Source organism: Mirounga angustirostris, unplaced genomic scaffold (genome assembly GCF_029215605.1).
Source record: "Mirounga angustirostris isolate CCGP_5_RB_7025 unplaced genomic scaffold, mMirAng1.0.hap1 SCAF_14, whole genome shotgun sequence".
Lineage (NCBI taxonomy): Eukaryota > Metazoa > Chordata > Mammalia > Carnivora > Phocidae > Mirounga > Mirounga angustirostris.
This window is the reverse complement of record NW_026991722.1, coordinates 4,537,170-4,556,885: the sequence shown is the minus strand read 5'-3', so window position 1 is coordinate 4,556,885 and position 19,716 is coordinate 4,537,170. Positions and strand designations below refer to the sequence as shown.

Here is a 19,716-nt window from a genome sequence, read left to right as displayed (position 1 = left end):
CTCTGTGAATTATCAACTATGAAGTATGTCCCCAAAGCGAAGTAATTTTGGAAAAAAACTAGATAACGAAAATTAGAGACCTTAGTAAATACTTCTTTTCATGTAAAAAGATGAAAAATATGTTCAACCTTGAAGGGCTTTACAGAGATAACCTGAAACAACAGAAGACTTTGTTATACATTTAGATTTTCAAAAAATTATTATTGTCATAGGAAATACTTTTTTTTCCTGAAAACAAAATGAAACTTAAGAATAGCCAGGAACTGAAACAAATAATGCAATATATGTTAAGAAAAAGAAAAAAAAAGAAGAAGAAGAAGTTAGCGGGAGGGGAAGAATGAAGCGGGGGAAATCGGAGGGGTGGACGAACCATGAGAGACGATGGACTCTGAAAAACAAACAGGGTTCTAGAGGGGAGGGGGGTGGGAGGATGGGTTAGCCTGGTGGTGGGTATTGAGGAGGGCACGTTCTGCATGGAGCACTGGGTGTTGTGCACAAACAGTGAATCATGGAACACTTCATCTAAAATTAATGATGCAATGTATGGGATTAACATAAGAATAAAAAATAATAATAATTAAAAAAGAATAGCCAGGAACTTTAAAACAGTTTATTAAATAAAGACAATGGAATAGAAATATATCTAGTATCTAGATCAGAGTAGGCATTTAATATATAGTAGCTCATTTTTGTATTATTGTACTCAAATTATTTTACTTATGATCTAGAACTTCAGGCTTGTAATTCTACATTATCTTTTTGGAATGATGAAAATTTTCTAATATGTATTGTGATGATTGCATAACTGTGATACTAAAAACCATTGAATTTGATAATATAAAAAAAAAGTGAATTGGGGCGCCCGGGTGGCTCAGTCGTTAAGCGTCTGCCTTCGGCTCAGGTCATGGTCCCAGGGTCTTGGGATCGAGCCCCACATTGGGCTCCCTGCTCGGCGGGAAGCCTGCTTCTCCCTCTCCCGCTCCCCCACTTGTGTTCCCTCTCTCACTATGTCTCTCTCAAACAAATAAATAAAATCTTAAAAAAAAAAAAAGTGAATTGGAGGTTATTTCTATTACATCTTAATAAAATTTGTAACAAAAAGTTCTAGCAGGTTAAACAATTCTTTTTTAATTTAAGATTTTATTTATTTAGACAAAGTACATGTAGGGGAGAAAGGGGGTCAGAGGGAGAGAGCGTCTCAAGCAGACTCCCCACTGAGTGCAGAGCCCGGCTTGGGCTAGATCTCACAACCCTAAGATCATGACCTGAGCCAAAATCAAGAGTCAGTCGCTCAACCAACTGAGCCACCCAGGCTAAACAAGTCTTAAGGGCAAAATGTTAGTGATATTTAAATGCTAAAGTCTGCTAATTTGTTTTTATTGTCTTATTCTAACACAGTATCAAATATTCTGTGGTGGGTTGGTATTAAAACCCTTTTGATAAGATAGTTTACTACCATTTTATTGCTGTTTGTTTATTTTTAAAGGCCTGATAGCTGAGACATTCAGTCAACAGGAAAATATGAATGATTCTAGGCAGCAATCACTGTTCTTCATCACACCTCCAGATTTACACAAACTCTGTGCTGTCAGGATAATACTGAGTAATGAGGTGGCAGATACTGAGATGAGGAGTATACAAATGAAGATGTGCAGGTAAAAAATCCATTCTATAAATAAGGCTTTCTAAGTTTTTGAGATCTTTAAGAGCTGTTTCAGAAGTAGCTCCTTTAAAACAAAATACTCTTTCATTTAATGTGTGTATATAATTTTAAATACAGGAATTCAGTTTTGTTCTGACCAGGTATATTGGATTATATTTAGGGAAGGACTTAAAATATTTGAGCTTGAATGTCGCGTTATTCAGTTTTTATATTTGTGACTTCTTGTGTGATCTTTTGAATTTAAATTTTTTACGGACATTGATAAATCAGGTTCGCAAAAACTTAGAGGTAGAAATTAATAAATACATATTTACTGAGTATCTACTGTTTTATGGACACTTTAGGAGATACTGTAAACATTTTAGATTAACACAGTTTCTTATTTTGTGGGTCAACATAAGATGATTTCTGAAGAGTATTTCTCCAAGAGCTATTTTGAAATGTCTGACCCAAGATACTCTTTGAAAAACAGCTTGATTGAAGCCTAAAGTATAACTCCATGATTGCTAAGAACCCACCATGTATTAGTCCCTTAAATTGTTTGAGTCACTCAAAGAAGGACTCTTAGAATACAGGTTATATCTGTAACTGAATTTCTTGGAGAGGAACAAACACAAGATTGCTAGGAGCCAGAAATAAGGAAAACACTCTCAGGGTGTCTTCCCATTTTGCTCTTATTTACAAAAGTTTTCTTCTCCCCAATGTATATTTTCCCAATAAAGTACATCCGGGAGCCTGTACCCTTTGTGTTAAGGTATCATTTGATACCTATTGGACATTTACCTGTGACTCCTTTTGGAAACAAGTGGGTGGAAAACCTGAGATTTTCTGCTGTTTACCCTCGATTTGAGGGTGGCCATAGCCACAGAGTGAGGTGTCTTGATTCACTGTCCCAGTAACTGACAGAGGCTGGAATAGATTGAGGAGAGGCTTAGCTATGTTAGACAAAAGCAGGCCTTGCAAAACCAAGTACCTGCTGCACCTGGTTCTGGACCAGTGTTCTGACCAGAAACAGACTGGCCCATCTTACTTTTTGAGGTAACCCCTCCCCGCCACACACACTCTTATTTTTTAAAGTTTGTTTTCTTGATATTAATTTTGAAATTTTTCATGTGTTTTATCCACCTTTTCCTTGATCTTTGAAACAAAATTCTTGATGATAATTTGAATTGTAAATTTTGTTGTGAGTTCATTTGGCTGTTGAATGCTAAAATGAAACCACTACTCACTTCATTTAGGTTTGGAAAAAATTTCCTTTTTGAAGGAAAAGCATCTAGTCAGTAGTTCTAACGTTGAAGTAGTTGATAACTTCACTGATAGATGAATCCTTAGAGTCTTGCCTCCAGTACCTCCGGACTACCACTTAAAAAAAGGAAAACAGAAGTTAGAAGAGCTGGATTCTTAACAATATTTAGACATCTTCAAATCTCTATTTGGACAGAAATGCAGTTTTAAATGAAGAATTTAGGTTCACGGCTGAAAGAGATTGGGAAACTAAGATGCAGGGACAATATTCATATCAATATCTGAAAGCTTGAAACAGTCTTAAATCTTGGCTGAGTGGCTAAATGTTCAAGTTACCATGTTAAGCGTGGGGAGGGATACAGAAGTCTATATAACACAATCCTTCCCTAGAAAAAATGTAAACTTTTGAATAGAACTAAGTAATTTTCACATTGTTCTGATAAAATAAAATCAGACAGAGGGCAAGTCCACTTTAAAATTATACATTTCATCTCCACAGGCAATTGCTGTATTTACACCAAGATATTCTTACATCACCTGTGCCTGGAATATTAAGCCAAATTTGGGTAGTGATGGCGGTTAGTATTTTAAAATTTTATGAAGTATTATTACTTATTATTGGGAGCAATATTGATAAACAATAATTCAAGTATTAATTTTAGCTCAAATTGAAGGTGGTTTCTGAAGCCAAATTACCTTGTGTTGTAGTTTGAACCATTTATAGACTTTAACTTTGATATACCTGAGGTTTAAAATTCGTTTTTGTGGTTCTTATTTAATATTTAGCTTTTTGTCACAAAGGCTAAGATAAAGACTATTAATGAATAGTAAAACTATAGCATAATTTTAAGATAGCATGGGCTTAATCTTTTTTTAATATTTTATTCTTTAAAATTCCACTTAATATAAAGGAAGAAGTTTCCTATCCCAATGTATCTCCAATTGTTTTTAAAGAATTTAGATCAATGGTTTATTTATTTTAAACTTGATATTTCTCTTCTTCTTTTTTTCCCCCAAATATTTATTTATCTATTTGAGAGAGGAAGCGTGCATGCACCTGCACACACACACACACACACAGAGGGAGAAGGAGAAGCAGACTCCCCACTGAAGAGGGAGCCCAACATGGGGCTTGATCTCAGGACCCTGGGATCATGACCTGAGCCAAAGGCAGATCCTTAACTGACTGAGCCACCCAGGCCCCCTGACAGTTCTTTTTTTTTAATTTGGAAATTATATTTAAAAAAAATTTTAAGGGCATCTGCATGGCTCAGTCAGTTAAGCGTCTACCTCCGGCCCAGGTCATGATCCTGGGGTTGAGTCCCACATCGGGCTCCTTGCTCAGCAGGGAGCCGGCTTCTCCCTCTGCCTGCTGCTCCCACTGCTTGTGCATGTGTTCTCTCTCTCTCTCTCTCTAACAAAAAAAAAAGTCTTTAAAAAAAATTAAAAATTAAAAAATAAAAATAAAAAACTTTACACATAATAAAATTACAACGAGAAACAAATTTCCCAGTGCTGTATGTCACTGGGAATAATAATGAAATGCCAAAAATCTTTATAAAAATTATATTATCCTGAGATTTTTGTCAAAAATCTTTCTGAAAATCCTCATAATCTGAGAATTTAGATCTTCAGAATTCAGTGAAATGAACATTTATTAATACTAACAAGCCATCAAAAAATCTTTAGTTCCTTTATTTTTTTTCTATGTTATATGGTGATATATTCATCTTTTATTTTCTCATTCTTGATATCATTTTTAAGAAAGATAAGCTGTTGACGGACAAGTAAATACTACTACCTCTTATTTGTATTCTTCTCTACCTGCAAATCTTTATGGAACAAGGAGGACATTGTTTCAGAGTTCTAGTAAATTCAAGCATCCTAATCTTAGCAAGAATATTAAAAGAAAAGTAGCCATCTAAAAATGTGTTTTGCTTTCTTACAAAGATATTACATACTATAAATTTTTTGAAAATATTTAAAGTAGAAAATTGGATTTTTATACATAGTATTTTGAAACTTGCCTTTCATTTCTCCTTGAACAGCCTCTCCTGGATGTTCTGTTTCAATACGTATATCTTATTCATTGTTAAGGCTGTCAAATATTTCATTGTATGGGTGTATAATAATTAATATTTTCTAATGCACATCTGAGTTTCTAGTTGTACTACTACAAGACTTCAGAAAGCATCATTGAAATTATATCATTTTTATTTGGTCGTTTCTATGATTTAAATTCCTAGAAGTGCGATTGCAGTACATTTTGAACTAAAATCTAGGTAATGCTAAATTATTCTCTGAAAAGCTTGTACTAGATAGCATTTTAATAGTGTACTGAGAGAATCTGTATTTCCACATTCTCATAAACACTGGGTATTAACAACCTTTACATATCTGCCAATCTGTTAGGTTAAAAAATAATATCTTCTTTGATTTCTGTTTCTTTAATTGATTAGTTGAAGCACCTTGGTCTTTTGAACTTTCTCTTGAGGTTACATTTGTGTCCGTTTTCCTTATTCGTGCCTAGAAACTTATTATTAAGAAAGGTGTTAAATATTATATGAAATTTATTAGCCTTTTCCTTTTCTACATTCATGTCACTCTCAGAAAGGCTTTTCCTCATTTTGAGAATGTACCCACAGATTCTATTTTAGGGAGAGAATGATTATCACTTGCTTCTCCAAGGAATAGAAGCTGTTAGGATGATAGCCTGATGATGGGTTGGCTGCTGTATGTTTAAATGTTTAAATTCTTTATGTATTGCATTATTTAATAATATATTTGTGCTAAGTAATTTTTATAAATGTGGATTTTTGTTGATTTGTTGTTATAGATACCATTTTATAAAGCTGGAAAACTTAATGCCTATATTGAAAAATATGGAGCTAAGGTAAGTTTTTAAAAGGATAATAATTGCAAATACTATTTATAATGATTTTGTATTCAACTTCTTTTGTCAGCAAACAAAAATTAAAATATCTTTCTCATATGATATTGCTTTGCATGTAAAAGAACCACCTTTTTAGTTTTTAGAGTTTGTATAGAATTTTTATTTCTTCCATAAATACTTAGTAAAATTCACCAATCAAATTATCTGGGCCTGGCATTTTCCCTGTGGGAAGGTTTTTGACTACAATTTCAATGTCTTTAATAGATGATAGAACTATTCAAATTATCTATTTCAAGGAATTTGTCCATTTCACCTAACTTGTTATATTTATTGACATAAAGTTGCTTGTAATACTCCCTTAATTTCCTTTGCTGTAGAATCTGTAGTTATGTCACCTGTCTCATTCCTGATATTGGTAATGTGTCTTGTCTTTTTTTTCCCTCCCTAATCAGTCTTGCTAGAGGCTTAGCAAGCTTATTGATTGCAAAAAAACAAGCTTTTGGTTTGGTAGATTTTCTCTGTTGTTTTACTATTTTGTATCTCATTGCTTTTCATTTTCGTCTTTATTATTTACTTTCTTATGCTTACTTTGGGTTTACTTTGCTCTTCTTTTTTTAGTTTCTTAAGGTAGAAACTGAGGTCATTGATTCAAGAACATTCCTTTCTAATATAGATACATTTAGTGCTATAAATTTCCTCCTGTGTATGTGTTTTGTTCTCATTTTCCTCAGTTCAAAATGCTTTCTAATTCCCCTTTGATTTCCTTTCTAGCTGTGGGTTAGTTAGAAGTGTGTTATGTAGTTTCCACATATCCAGGGATTTTCCAAGGATCCTTCTATTGTTTTCTAATTTAATTGTGGTTAGAGAACATGTTTTATATAACTTGAACGTTTTTTAATTTATTGAGACTTGTTTTATGGCCCAGAATATTGTCTTCCTTAGTAAATATTCCTTGTCTAATTAAAAACAATGTGTATTCTGCTGTTGTGTCAAGTAGTCTATATATGTTAATTGGGTCACAGCAGTTGATAGTGTTGTTAAGCTACTATATTCTTATTTTCTATCTACCTTTTGTATCAATTATTGAGAAAACATGGTACAAAAGTTGCCCCTGTCTTTAGCTGCAGTGGTCAATGACCCCATCTTTGCCCTGAAAGACATCCAGGTCGTGAATCAGGATGGTTATGGATTACAGAATTGCCCTACATTTCCTCCTTGTATGCCAAGGCTGAATGTATGCTGATACATTCTACTGTATCTGGGTTAATGCCTCAGTCCAAGCCGAAAGTCAATACAGAATCAAGGAGAAAACAATTTGGCTTTCTAAGGAAGATCCTGATAGTTTATGGGATTTGTTCAGCTGTTTAGGCCTGGGGAGACCCTGGGTTCATGTTTGAGGTTAGTGTTACAGGTTGGCTTCATCCTGCTGCTTGAAGTCCTAGTGATAGCATCCTTAATTAAAATAGCTATGAAACAAATTGAACAGATTTGATCTTCTTCACTGCCAACAAATTAGTTACTTGTATCCTGGGAAAATTCACCAGAAACCAAAATAGTACAAAAATGAAGGGTGAATAATATTGGAAAACAATTCTCCTTGGCTCTCTCATTTCTCTGCATATCTTGCTAAAAGCAGCAATGGCAGCATTTTCTTTTGGACTATATTTGTAAGGATATTTGTATAGAAGAAAACCTTGTTCTTTCCCTAGCCCTGGGTATTTTCCGTACATGCATGTGGCTAATCCATACTCAGCTGATGACTCAAGACGGACTCTGCTGATCTCAGAGTTCACTCTCTGTGCAGCTCTACCCCGTCTAATATTTTGCCCCCAAAACTAGCTCCCTTGGCCTCCTGGACTCTCAGCTATCCCCTCAACTAAGGCAGCCCACTGACTCTTCCAGGGTTCTGCTTCCCTGCACCACAGCCTAGAAACCCTCTTTAATCGAGATGCTAGGGTGGGAGGTAATTGTAGGATTTCCATCTCTTAAGGATTGCTCTTCTTTCTTGCTAGATGGCCAGAGTCTTGTGAAATACCGTTTCATGTAACTTGCTCAGTTTTTTAGTTACCTCAAGTGGGAGGATAAATCTGGATCCTATTGCTTTTTATTAGTCAGAAGTAAAAGTCTTGATTTAAAAAAATTCTCTACCGGTAGAGATAGTGTGCTGGTTTCATGTGTGCACATGTAAGTAATTGTTTTCTGATGTTGAACTAGAGTGAACAACAATGAAAATTATAATACAGTTCTGGGCTGGTTTCCTCTGTGCAGAGCAGAATACAAAGTATAGTGTAGGGTCCTAGCACAGGAGCTCTAAAACTTTAGGCTTATTGGGACGGGATAAGGAGGAAGAATTTGGCCATTGTAGCATGATAGTCTTCATGGTTTCAAAGCGAGTATGTTTTAACAATAATTTAACTTTAGAACCAGATAGGATTAGCTATAGTGATGACTATAACTGATATCCAAAATAACCCAGGTTTTTGGGTGGTGATCTAAACACACATTTTCTTTGAGTTTATAGGACATGCCAATTGCTGTAAATTTGTCTGTGTTTTGTTCTTTAATATGTTTAGGTAGAGGCTCCACAAAGAGTAATTCCTGTAATTCTTCAAGACTGCCTTTCATATTCACTCACAGCTAGACTTGCTCCAGCCTGGAATAAAACTGGCCATCTCTTGGTGCAAGGTGACTTTATATCTTTCAGTTATTGGGGGTTTCTGAACTAGATTACTTCTATTCTGTGCATCTGTTTTAAATTTCAAGATACATTATTTTTAGGGAATAGTTTTTAAAGCATGGCCCCAGCTAAGCCTTCTCAGGCAAGTCCACAACAACATAAATGTCATCTTCTTACTTAGGATGATATCCAGAGGCCTGCTGATGTTTTTCAAAGAATTTTTTAAAATCATATAATACTTGATGTTAACAAAGGAATAAATATAAGTAATAGAGCATTATAATAAAAATGAATACAAATTACCAAAAATGGTTGGAACCAAAAGGCTATTCTGGATTTTGTGTTGAGGTCTGACGATTTTCTAAGTACTTGATGCCAGGAAATAAATGTTAGAAGGAAGAATTGGATATTTCTGTCCTTTTAATTGAAAAGATACTTTTTGAGTGGTTATATTTTTTTCCCTGAACTGTCTTTAGATATTCCTTTGTGTAAAACTGCATTTTAAGGTATTTTCCTTAGCTTTGATAATTAAACATAAAAAGGTTGTATTTATTAAGCATGATTTATAAGTTATAATAATGTGGCATACCCTATGAATTTTTTAAGGGAGAGAATTTCTTTCTCAGATGGGAAAGCAAAGTGCTGTTGGTAAGTAAAAATGCATAAGTCAATAGATAAAACATTAATATGGTTAACAGTCATTAAAGAAAACAATGTTACAAATTGTTGGGTTGCTACAATCTTGATGATTATCAGAATATAATCAGGTATTATTATAATCACAATTTTACCCAGGACATCATCTCTGGGTCACAATATATGTTCTTATTTATGAGAAAAAAAATTTACTTCTCGTAATTGGAATAAAATCTATATTTTTAATTTCTCTACTTAATTGAAATTATTACTCTGAAGAAGTTAAATTCTGCAGGCATTTGTAATGTATAGCTTCCAGAGTCATTGAAAATTCTTTAGTACTGTTGTAAGTAAAAGATGTATTTCTTATGAGAACATAATTCTTCTTTTCCTTAAAAGAGAAAAAAAAAGATTGTCTAAAGAGACAAAGATGACCTAAAATACACAGTTTATAATATGGTCTAATTCTTTCATTGATAAGCATGGCTATTCAAGTAGACCTGTTCCTAAACAGTAGTCCACAGATAGCAGACAAGTGGAAATCCTAAGACCAAGTAGACATTAATCAGTCATGGTAGCTTTCACCACAATTTGGGCATAGCCTTAAATCCTGAGCTAGCACTTATAATCCACAACTGTTTAATTTGAGTTGACTTTCAGGCTGAAGCCTATTTGCCCTCCTTGCACTAGTTTTAAGTTGGACACGGCAGTCACTGTGTTCTAGCTCTGAACAAATGGGTTGATTACAGAAATTCAGTTTCATCCCCAGACACTGTCAAGAGACTATAGCTGTCAGAGGTTAAAGATAAAAGTTTAGAAGAGAAAAATTCCTCACTCTTGTGTTAGAATTTTTCTTTTAGTTTTACCAAATGTAATATTCTATAGCAGAACTGATAAATTTTAAGTGTATAGCTCATTGGATTTTCACAGACTAAACATATCCTCATAACCAGTTCTCAAATCAAGAAACAGAACATTACCAGGACCCCAGGAATCCCCTCATGCTTTCTTTCAGGTACTACCCATTCCCAAGATAACCACTCTCTGACTTGTATAAGTAATTCTAATTATGAGAAAGCAAGGTAGAAGCCTTGGGGCTCTATGAGATCTGTATTGTATCTGCTGGTATACTGATGAGCATTTGTTAGGAAAAGACTATGAAGTTAGGAGCTTGGCATGGCACCTCTCCCGATTTAAGAAGACAGTGTCCATTTTTCACATGTAAATAGAAATCAGGCTTGTAAAAGGTACTTGTTGAATTGTTCTAACTGTGGGATGTCTCATTGTTCTTATTGTAACCTTGCCCTGTGGCCCCCCAATACATACATGCCCATATATCCATGTTGTTTCAGGCCTCTGTCTCATCTGCAGACTCTCAAACATTATATGGTGATTTTTTTTTAATTTTACCTTGTGAGAAAAAAATACATATTCTTAATTGAGTTTCTAATGTGAATAAATAAAGTTAAGGTTATTTTTTGTTACTTAAAATATTAACTTAATAAAATGGAGTCATAATTCCAGAAAATTCACAGATAAATATTTTATTTTCAGTATTAGACATCAATGTAACTGAAAGTCAAGTTTGTCTAAGTATAGAAGCTTACACAATCAGACTGCCATTACCTGAGGTACCACATATTTTGATTTCTATAATTAACTTTGCTATATTTACTATATACTTTATTACCAACATGCTAGTAGGCTTTAATTTTTAACAAGAGTGGTAAGAAGGGTTTTTATTATCAAAATCCATATTATTAAATGCTTGATATGTTGATACTGTTCCAAATCTGTTTACTCAAAGAAAACGTCAGTTTAACACAGTTTTTTAAAAATTTTTTAAAAGATTTTATTTATTTGAGAGAGAGCATGAGCAGAGGGGAGGGGCAGAAGGAGAGGGAGAAGCAGACTCCCCACTGAGCAGGGAACCTGACTCAGGGCTCCACCCTAGGACCCCAAGATCATGACCTGAGCTGAAGGCAGATGCTTAGCCAACTGAGCCACCCAGGTGCCCCTGACACAGATTTAATCATATTATTCTCTTGCTCAAAAATCTTTTTAAATGGCAGTGGAGAGTCTCCACAACCCTGCCCTGCCTCAGCACTTACTTCTGGCCTCTTTTCTTACCTCCAAATATTAAAAACACTATTTCAGCTCATACTAAATGTAATATCCCCTTGTTAACATTCTGGTAGCATTTCTTATATTTGTAAAAAAAATACGTAACACCATTTGCCTTCTTAGAAGGGTATGTCTTTTATTTTACTAATTCCCATAGCACCCAGCGTAGAAACTTACACATTAATAGTAACTCAATAAATATTGTTTTCCTTCTTCTGTGACAGTGGTTCTCAGTAGAGGGGGGTGGAGAAGGAAATGAATGACTTTGTTCCCCATGAGTCATTTGGTAAAGTCTGAGGAAAAATTTGGTTATGACAAAGGGGGAGGGGTATTTAGTGGTTTGAGGCTAGGTATGCTGCCTAAAAAAATCCTATAGCGCTCAGGACAGCAACCCCACCTCCACCCCAACAAAGAGTTATCCAGCCTGAAGTGTCAGTGGTGTCCGTGTTGAGACAGATGACTCCTCCTTTGCTTAGAGTGACCCTCTCATTAGCTATACATCCTGCCCATCCTTTAAGGGCCAGCTCCAATGCTATTCCATTCATATTTCTCTTTAATTTTTTTGATTACCTGCTATGTTGAGGCAATAGACAAGTCAAAAATAAATAGGCTCTACTATCTGGCCCTCAGGAATTGTATAAGCCAGTAGGGAAAATGACCTGCATAAAAATAAGTGGAATGGACAGCATGACATGAATATCTTGTACTGCTGAGGAACCTTTCTAAGGCTTGGACCCACTGTGACCTCCCAGCCTCTTTTAAACCTTCATTCTATTCTGCACCATGCTCATATACTTAGGTGTATGTTTAGAATTATACTCATTTTTATATCCCCAGTTTACTTTAGAATAAGCTTCTTAAGGACTAATACCATGTCTTACTGTCCTTTGAATTTTCTGCAGTTGAGACTTGTGCTTTATATATCTGAGTTTTGAATCAATTAGAGATTGACAAAGAAGAATAAGACATATAGAGATCAGAATACCGTCTTTATTACTAGGATGAGAATATAATTTATGGTCCCAAATGGATACTTTTGAGAGTGAAAGGGACAGTAACCTAAGGGGATACTGGCCCAACATATATGAACTGGGGTATGATAAAAATAAAATCAATCAATTAAAATTGTATTTATTGAATTTATTGTACATAAAAGAATAGTTTGTGAACCAAGAGTCTTCAAACTAACAGTGTAATGAAAGTTGGAAGGGTGTTGTTGCAGGACAGTTTATATAATGAATATGTAGAAGCTATTTTATCTTTATAATGATTCATTATAGTAATGGGGTTTTCCAGATGACAGTGGATTAGTTAAAACTGATTGTCTTACTCTGTTTTGGAAAACAATTTAAGCTTTATTTATGATTTTAAGAGGCATTTACAAGAAATAATCGAAGTTAAGTTTCAGTTGTGTTATAGAATGAGCTGGATTAGGTTTTACTTATGTGCTTAACTGGTTTTGTGTGCTTACGGGATTTTCAAGTTTGGTCTTCATTTTATTTATTTTAATAGATATATGGTCACACTGTTTATTATGGAAAAAAAAAAAAAAAAACAGTTGTTAGAGAATGTGTCCTATCTGAACCATAGAATTAGGTAGATTCCCCGCTACTTGTGGGAGTAATGGAAACCCACAGGCTCCCTTGAGAGATCAGGCACCGTTCCCCATATGACAGGATGCAGTACACTACTTTGTGCCAGCAGGCCAGTTCCCAAGAGGAAGAAGGAATTGTCCCAGTTTTATCAGCCAGATAAGTCACCTGATCTACCCTAGGGAGGAATGAGTGGAAGGGCAGAGAGACATCAGGAGTATGTGTTAGAGCTTTCTCAACATGGAAGCAAACACCAGAAATGGAGAAGATGTACTCCTATCTTCTACTCAACAGTATATACTCAGTACACACTTATTCTATTCATTTAAATTGATTTCCTAAATTATAATCGATAATCAGCTCCTCCAAATCTCACTTTACCTAAATTTTTGATATGGCATTTTTCATGTTCTGACTGTTATAAAAATTAATTTCATACATGTCTATGTTCCTATTAAGTTGTGATCTCTTTGAGAGTCTAGTTTTTGCCTTATTCATCTTTGTTCCCCAAATAGACTAAAAGATAATTGCATTGAATTTTCCTTTTACCAAAATCTAGTATTGGTTATAGGTCTGCTGGGGGGAATAAAAGTGAGGAGGAGGATGTTTACCCTTTCTCTCCTTTCCAGTTTATCTTCTACACTTTCATTCCCCTTAAGTAAGCTGGGACAGAGGTTAAGTAACTTGCTCTAGGTCATAAAGGTAGTAAGAAAGTGATTTAGGATTTAAAAGTTTTTCTTTTGACTCTGTTCTTTCTGCTACACTGCATTATACTTCCTTCACCTAGCCTTAGGTTTCTTGACTCAAATTTGTACATCCCATAGAGCCTGACAGGAGTAGAGATTTATTATGTACTGAAAAAAGTAACAACAGTGTTCGATAATATAGTACCAAACTAAGTATCATAAGAACCACCTGACTTTAGGAGTTCAGAAAAAAAGGAGATGTTTGAGAGAATTCATATCTGAAACCTTGGAACTGTGACATTATTTTCTACCCTTTCCTTCTTGAAATCATATCCTTTTTTGATTTCTCTGAAACTGCTTTATCCAGAATTTCCTACCACTCATTCATGGTTTTTCCTCTCTTACTGCACCTTAAATGTTGCTGTTCCCTAGGGTTCCAACTCTTCCAGTGGTAAGCCTATACACTTACTTCCCAAATATTCTTGTATAATAGCAATTTGTCCTTTCTCAGGTATTTTCACATGAATGTACTGATGATGCTGTCTCGGTTATGCCTGAAACTGAATTATTTGTCACCCTCGCTAGCCCCAACTCTGTTCTTCCTTGTATTTGCTCTTGGTTACTGGCATCAATAGCCAATAATTAACCAGCTACCAATTGCAGAGTTATCCTTGGATCTCACTCCCTACATCTAATCAGCCATTAATAGCCTACCTTGGTCTCTGAAATCTCTTCCTCTCTCTCCATTTCTGCTGCTCTAATTAAACTCTCTTCTTTTGCCTGAACTATTAAAATGGATTCCATATTGGCCTTCTTTTTATTTTTTTTATTTTTTTTTTAAAGATTTTTTATTTATTTATCTGAGAGAGAGAATGGGAGACAGAGAGCATGAGACAGGGAGGATCAGAGGGAGAAGAAGACTCCCTGCCGAGCAGGGAGCCCGATGCAGGACTCGATCCCGGGACTCCAGGATCATGACCTGAGCCGAAGGCAGTTGCTTAACCAACTGAGCCACCCAGGCGCCCCTTGGCCTTCTTTTTTCCAGCCTTTCCCCTTACTTATTCTCTAATTCTTCTTCACAGTATCAACAGAGTTCTCGTTCTAAAACAGATGGCCCCAACCTAAATATCTCTAGTATCTCAACATTGCCTAGAGCAAATAAAATCCAAATTCTTTAGCTTGGCATTATAAAGAAGAAGGTATATTTACTGAGTACCTTGTTAGTGCAGGTCTGTTCAGGAAAGGACACATTATAAATATTTGTTAAGTAAATACATGTAGGAGGTTAACTTTCTCTTGGGGCATATGGTGAACACTTGGGTAGTTAGCCAGTCTTCAAAAAAATCTATGTTGAGAAAAACCAATATAGACATTAAGTGCTGGTACCATGGAGATCTCTGCAGCAATTTGCTTGAATCTCTGAATAGTGTTGAAAATAGCCAGAACGATATAAACTCAAGCTATGTAAGTGACTGTATATGAGAACCCATAAACTGAATATTTGGACATACCTACCCTCTCTGAATTCAATTTTAGGTTCTGTTTTCCCTCAAATATTCTATTTATTCACCTGCAGTCAGTCTTTCCTGACATTCACAGCCATCCCAGCACTGACCATCCTTTTCTTTTTTTTAGATTTTATTTATTTATTTGACAGAGAGAGAGAGAGCACGCACACACAAGCAGAAGGAGCAGCAGAGGGAGAGGGAGAAGCATGCTCCCCACTGAGCAAACAGCCCAACATGGGGCTGGATCCCAAGACCCTGGGATCATGACCAGAGTCAAAGGCAGACACTTAACTGGCTGAACCACCCAGGCGCCCCATGACCATCCTTTTTCTTAGGTCACAAATTAGACAACATAGCTCTTAAGTACAGTATACCACCAGGCAAATTTTCTCCAGTGCACAGGACAGTATGAATCCTTATTCATTCTGTCTTTGCTTTCTTACCTCACAACATAACCAGCAGTTCTTATCTTCCTATTCCTGCATTCATGTTTTTCTGCTCTGCCCTGCTCCCTCATTTCCATTAGTCTTAATAAATGCTATTAGAATTCAGGGAAGGATCAGTCACTGAAAGTAGAGGAGATGGGTCTAGCTCTAGGCCTGCAAGGCTCTTATTGGTAGAACTCATAAATCAGGGTAAGGGCAGTGCTTTAAGCAAGTGTTTTGTTATTTATGACTTGTCTAGGCAATAAAAAAAATGGCCAGTTTAGTTGGAGTTTGTTGAAAAACAGTAGTAGAGAATGAAGTTAGAACATTATTTCCCAAAAGCTGTATGATGATAGGTTAAAAAGGGGATGAGGGATTATGAACCATTCTCTCTGATCCTAACACAGTATCCTCTTAGGAGGACATTAATACTTCAAGTCTCTCCTTTTCTTTGATTCACTGTATTAAAATGCCCCACAGGGTAAGAAAACCATAAGTGGAAAAGGATTGGTAAACCATCAGCTTAAATACCCTGCAGATAGGGCACCTGAGGACCAGAGGAAAAGCATTCCAGGAGATGGAAAAGGGATACAGAAGGAGAGTATTGGTTCTGTGCTCTCCTTTCCAAAGACCAAGTAGAGGAACAACTCCCTAACTCATCCTCCATTAAAAAAAAAAAAAAAAAATTAAGATACTGTTCTTACAAAATGTAAATACCTTCCTTTAGAAGGAATTCAACTTCCTATAAGCATAATCAAAAAGTTGAAAACCAGTTGAAATAAGTATGAGAGAGGTTCAGGGTTGGAAAATGAGAGAAAGCATGAAATACTAGATATATTGTACAGAGAGAAATAAGGAGAGCTGAAACACTGATTACATTATGTAAAGTGTTATGTATCTCCAACTTAAACTAAGCCTTTAAAACTACTTTGTGATCGACTATGTGTTTCTTTTTGTTTGAAATATTCTTTTGAGGACTTACACATTAAATCTTATTTCTATTAAAAGCTAAGAGAATTTGGTATTTCTCAGAGTATTATAAAGGATTTTGATACTGACAAGAATGCTGTCATTGAAGGACATTCAATTTTAAGCAACTGGTGCTACGTTTTGCCAAGGTGAGATTTCAACTTGTATCATCTGGGATGGGTCCAAGTTATAGTTAGTCTCTCTCATTTTGCTTCAGCAACGATGTATACAGAAGTATAAAGGAATTTTTGAAACTGAATTTTTTGAAAGTGATTTGTAACTTAAAAAATGTCATACAGAAGCCATCAATTTCCTGTATCAAATTACTAAAACAATTTTATTATACACTTACACTTTTGTTAAATATAGTCTTTACAAAAGTAAAATTTCCAGATACCTCATTATGAACCATTATATAATAATAATATATAATATAATAATGTAATAATATCATTAAAACCTTTTAAATTGTGCATATAATTAATGTTTCATTATCATTTGATAGGAACAGTTTTAAGTTTGAACTGTCTTTAGGGAAAAAAATGGCTTGTTATTAATATAAATAGGACTATTGGAATGAAATTTTGAAAGAACTTTAAGTAACAGAATGTGCATAATAATTCAGAGCAGAGAAGAGGTAGGTAGGGAACATAGATTTGACTCTGATTCATTTAACTCTTAACAGAATTTTCCTTAAAGTTTAACAATTACTAGGCATACTTCTTTATGGTAACATTTACTAAACGTTATTTTGTGTTTATAACTGGCACATTGCATTAATTCAATTTAGTTTTTCCTAACAATTCTGGTTGCTAAGATTTAATAAAATGATGTACTTGGAACTAGGAGCAAATGATTAGTTTATTACTTATGTATTGATAGTGGCTAAATCTTTTTGAGTATTCTCTAAATTAAATTATATAGTTAAATTATATCCAAGCACTGGCTCATAATATTTTATCAACTCATTTTTCATAGTATGAAAAGGGGACAAATAATAAGAATTCTTCACACCATACCCCCTGACTGTCCTTTTCACTCATATGAAGATTTCCAGATGCACTGGAATGACCTGGTAAGGAATAGAAATGTATATTATGTTAGAAGCTATTTGATTTTTGCTTCTTATAATTTAACCTAAGTTTAGCTTTCTCTTAAGAGAATTTCAGCTTTGTTCTTAATTTTTAGTATGGCTATAAACTTCCAGAAGATTGTGGAAATACTAAAATATACTGCAGCATCTACTTCAAAATGATAGGAGGAAAGATCTTCACATATCCTTTTACACACAACTTATAACAGAAGCCCCTTCCAACCTCATGATCCAGTCTTACTCCTGGCTCTGATGTTGTCCTCATTTTCAAACTTCTCTATGTCTAAATGAAACTGCGTTCCCCTCTACTTTTTTCCCCAGCTTGAATGTTTTTTGTTTTCCTTAGAACTTTTTTATTTTTATTTGAGAATGAGCTTAATAATGATTATTTTTTTCTCTTAAGCACTATTGCAACAATTTAGGCAACAAAAGGAAATTTAGAGTAGATAGAAAAATGTTCACATGATTGCTACTAGACAGTAAGAAAATCTTAGGATTCTCCTTAGCCAAGTGCTCCCTCCAGTGGTATTTTGGATATTATTGAAAGGGTAAAATTAAAAGAATTAGTCTTTTTACAAAGATTTTTGTCTTTGGAAGATTATTTAATTTTACAGGCAAAATTTAGAGGATCTGACTTGCACTTAATGCACCCCAATGATTTAAGAAAATATCTGTCTTACCATTATTTTAAATAAGTTAATAATATGAGTGTTCAGGTGAAACTTTTCAATTACAATTGGTACTGATTTCACATTCCTGTGTCTGTGTTCTGACCTGCTGGAGTTTCAGATTGCAAGAAGGAAGAGTCATAGTGTTCTCTTTCTCCATGCTACACTTCCTAACCCAAATCTTAATATAAAATTGAGGTTGACAGGGATCAGCTACTCCCTTTCATTAGATGCAAAGACGTTATTCCAAGTCCTCAGAATATTTTTCTTCAGAAAAAGTAACTGCTTTTCTAAAAGAATTGCTTTTGGAGCTTGAATGCATTCTATATGTGTTGTTTCTTTGTATTGAATTTTTACAGCTTTTGGAGATGCAACCTCTCTATTGTTTACTATCAACACTTATTTTTGTGATCTCTAAAGGTCATAGTGTCTTTCTTATAAATTAGTTTTGAAATATCTTAGTCTGCCAGTCTATATAGAAAGCTCTGTAAGAAGGACACAATGAGCAGTCTTGATTTTGAGTGTTAAAAGAGAATGAAGCAAGATCCCTGTGATAAAACACATTTTGCTTTGGAAAAATGAGATAAGCAATATATGAAATAGGATTTATTTATGTGTGCCTTTTTAACAGTTAATATTGTAATACTTTTTTAATTCCATAGAAATTGCTATCTTGGGGCACCTGGATGGTGCAGTCAGTTAAGCATCCAACTCTTGGCTTCAGCTCAGCTCATGATCTGTGTTGTGAAATCAAGCCCAGAGTCAGGCTCTGCACTCAGCATGGAGTCTGCTTGAGATTCTCTCTCCCTCTGCTCCTCCCCCACGTGTGTGTGTGTGTGTGTGTATGCATATGCATGCATTCTCTCTCTCTCAAATAAATCTTAAAAAGAAATTGCTATCTCGTAAGTACAAAAACTGTTCTACTATTCTTTAACATTGTTCAGATACCCTCTCAGCTGCATCAGAAATCAGCCCATACAGTTCTTTCCAAGGGTAGATTTGGAAGGTGTGTTGAGAAGTTTCATTTCAGACTTAAAATCTAAACTGCCTCACATCTGTGGCTTTCCCATTAAGATGACAACTAAACCATGCTACTACACACAAGAACTAATGAAACCTCGTGTACAGGTAAGAGATTTCATGCCCTACTGAGCTTTCTAAGACATAGCATGCACCTATCTTGGATCTCTTGCTTTCTGTGAGGGACTGTCTAACCCATTGTACTAGAATTCTTTTTCTCTCAGTTCAGTGTTTCCTTTAATGTTACTTGTTATTGTACTTGACCATTTATCACTGCCGTTTGTTGTCTTTTTTGTATTTATTGCGGCATTGTAGTAATAGTTGTTTACTGGTCTCTTCTAATTTGGCATGAGCTCCTGGAGGGCAGAGATCATATTCATTTTCTTATGCCAACTGCCTGGTACAAAATAGGTGTTCATTAAAAGTTTTTTTCAATGAATATATGATCTTATAGGGCAGTTTGGGAACATTTGTTCATACAAATCCAAGTTTACTTTGAACTGCCACTTCATTTGAG

The 19,716-nt window shown here is 35.0% G+C and overlaps 1 protein-coding gene across 1 annotated transcript in view; it reads left to right on the top strand.

Annotated features, from left to right (window-relative positions):
• The first annotated feature begins 1,521 nt into the window (after positions 1-1,521).
• Positions 1,522-19,716, top strand: part of CUNH18orf63 (chromosome unknown C18orf63 homolog) — a 60,880-nt gene continuing 42,685 nt past the window's right edge. Inside the window, exons 1-10 of the mRNA XM_045887932.1 lie at positions 1,522-1,655; positions 3,408-3,486; positions 5,745-5,801; positions 8,375-8,486; positions 9,085-9,126; positions 10,669-10,745; positions 16,458-16,567; positions 17,397-17,493; positions 17,607-17,692; positions 19,124-19,307. Coding sequence (XP_045743888.1) covers positions 1,522-1,655; positions 3,408-3,486; positions 5,745-5,801; positions 8,375-8,486; positions 9,085-9,126; positions 10,669-10,745; positions 16,458-16,567; positions 17,397-17,493; positions 17,607-17,692; positions 19,124-19,307 — 978 coding nt within the window. The remainder of the gene's footprint in view (positions 1,656-3,407; positions 3,487-5,744; positions 5,802-8,374; positions 8,487-9,084; positions 9,127-10,668; positions 10,746-16,457; positions 16,568-17,396; positions 17,494-17,606; positions 17,693-19,123; positions 19,308-19,716) is intronic.